The 2,240-nt window shown below is 49.9% G+C and overlaps 1 protein-coding gene across 1 annotated transcript; it reads right to left on the reverse strand.

Annotated features, from left to right (window-relative positions):
* On the reverse strand, window positions 1–1,877 carry COX6A1 (cytochrome c oxidase subunit 6A1). Its single transcript, XM_065890121.1, has 3 exons — window positions 1,777–1,877; window positions 1,489–1,631; window positions 1–286 (listed from the first exon to the last, which is right to left on the reverse strand). The coding sequence occupies exons 1-3, from the start codon at window positions 1,874–1,876 to the stop codon at window positions 203–205; spliced, it is 327 nt and encodes a 108-aa protein (XP_065746193.1). The 5' UTR covers window position 1,877; the 3' UTR covers window positions 1–202.
* Window positions 1,878–2,240: the final 363 nt, after the last annotated feature.

Genomic DNA, 2,240 nt, shown 5'->3' on the forward strand with positions numbered 1-2,240 from the left:
TCATGACTAAATTATTTATTTAAGCCATCTCCTGCCATAAGCAAAGGGACGGAAGATCAGTATAATGGTCATCAAGTATAATGGTCATCACTGGATACAAGAAGGTGAGCTTAAGGTCTCGAACACTTTTCTGGTCCATGTGTGCAGAGTAATGGTCCAATCCAGTGCTGTGGTCCCCACTGGGTAATGGCCCAGGTTCTCTTTATTCGTCTTCATAGCCAGTTGGAAGCGGATTCACGTGAGGGTTATGGAATAGGGTATGATTACCATCTCCCCAGGGAAAGGGCTGTGGAGTGAAGATGTCAATTAAGCAATTCCAGAAAATAGTTCAGAAACAACACTACCATGAACTGCCTAAAGTAAGGTGAGTAACAGATAATACATAAAAACGAAATGGAAATTAGTCCTTTAACTACTGGCATGTTTCAGCCCTCCCATAATTTAAGGGAGCTCTTATAAATTCCAGGGGAGCCCGTAAAGTAGACAGTATGAAAAGCAAGCTCAAGTTCGTTACTCAAAAGCCTCTCGCTGGTAACTGTACATCAGTGCTGTGTTTCTGAAAGTGCAATCCTCCCACCACGTGCATCAAAGTGGTAGAGGTGGGTATGGGGGCAGAGATGCTTACTTAAATGCAGATTTCTGAACCTGAAACAAATCTCTGGATTGGAAACTGCAACATACCCTCAGTTATTTTGCATGCTACTTTCGAAAAGCATTGCTCTAGGGCAGTGATTTCCAGCCCAGGATGATTCTGCCCCTGTGGGGATGTAAGCCAGTATATGGAGACATCTTGGGGAGAGAAGCGTATACTACTAGCACCTAGTGGTTAGAGGTCAAAGATGCTGCTAAACATCCTATAACTCACAGGACAGCCCCTCCTCACCCCAAAGAGAATTAATTATCCAGCCCCCAATGTCAATAGTACTGAGGTTAAGAAACCTTACTGCACGGCTTCTAATTCTATTGTACAAGGGTGGGAGTGGCACTCAGACTCAAAAATTCTTTCTGGATCTAAGGATCCTGCTTAATTTTCCAGTCCTACCTGGGCTAAGTGAGGTAATAATTTTATAATATATCTGCATCAATAGCCAAAGGATGACATAGTTGGGATGATAACTAGCACAAAGGTGAACAGAAGCTGTCAATCACTTCATTATGCAGCTAGTAGCTTCCAGATGCCCAGGTTTTAGAAAGGTGAACCGCCTTCCGACTTCGCCAGTCTGAGTTTCCCAAATCTCCAGGTTTTGTACCACCGACAACTGTTTCAGAACAGTATCAGAAGGCAAAAGGTGGGATGACTCAGAGAAAGGAAAACTGAAGGCCACTTATTGTACGACCTTGAAGAAGAAAGTGACATATGACCGGAGAAAATAAAGTGAGAAAATTAAATGAGAAACTACACGCACGGCACCCACGCTTTTAGAGAATGAAGAACTTGGCATTTGGAATGAAAAGCGAAGAGACACTCGAACAGACTACAAGGGGTACCTTGGACCTGATGCGGAGATGGGGGTAGGCGACGAACTCGGGTCTCTCCTCCTCTCCGTGGCGCGACTTCAGGAACACGTTCAGCATGCTCACTCCCACCCCGGGAAGCGCCACTAAGTAGGTGAGGGACTTCCACATGCGAGCTGCAGAGGGGGCACGACGCTCAGGCCTGGCGGTAATACGCCCGGGTCTCCTCTCCCTCCCCCAAGGCCTCAAGCCAAGGTCACAGTCCCGCCGCTCTTCTCTCCAGTGGGGCCGAGGCCCGCCCTGCGCACCCAGTCTCAGTACCTGAGCCCTCCTCGCCGTGGGCGCCACTCGACATAGGCCGGCTCAGCAGCCGGGAACGACCTAGCAGCCCAGAAACCCTGGGTACAGCTGCCGTCGCCATCTTCGACTAGAACGGCCGCAGCGCCGGAAGCGGAAACAGAAAAGTTGGCTGTGGGGGCGGGGCCAGAACCTCAAAAGGAAGTTCCTATTGGGCGGCGCCTTTCAACCCGAGGAGCCTGCGCACTGTCCTCCCGGCGCGCAGAATCCTAGCCTGATACCTCGGGGCCGCAGAGCTAGAGGGAGCATGCGCTCTGCACTCCTGCGTGCACTCCCTGCTCCCTAAGGTCAGCACCCTGGTGAGGTTAAGCGCAAAAGAAAGGTTTGTGGAGGACACCCTGGCATCCGGGGTCGCTCCCTTCGTTGAAGTCCGTACACAGCAACAGGAGGTTCCGAGGACAAACCACTCTGTCTAAAATGCCATTTCC

This window comes from Phocoena phocoena, chromosome 13 (genome assembly GCF_963924675.1).
Source record: "Phocoena phocoena chromosome 13, mPhoPho1.1, whole genome shotgun sequence".
NCBI classification, from domain to species: domain Eukaryota; kingdom Metazoa; phylum Chordata; class Mammalia; order Artiodactyla; family Phocoenidae; genus Phocoena; species Phocoena phocoena.

Coding starts and splice junctions, on each gene's coding strand:
- COX6A1 (XM_065890121.1), bottom strand. CDS start 1,876: ATGGCGACGGCAGCTGTACCCAGGGTTTCTGGGCTGCTAGGTCGTTCC. Junction 1,632..1,776: donor CCACGGCGAGGAGGGCTCAG/GTACTGAGACTG, acceptor CCCCCTCTGCAG/CTCGCATGTGGAAGTCCCTC. Junction 287..1,488: donor ATCTCCGCATCAGGTCCAAG/GTACCCCTTGTA, acceptor TTCACTCCACAG/CCCTTTCCCTGGGGAGATGG.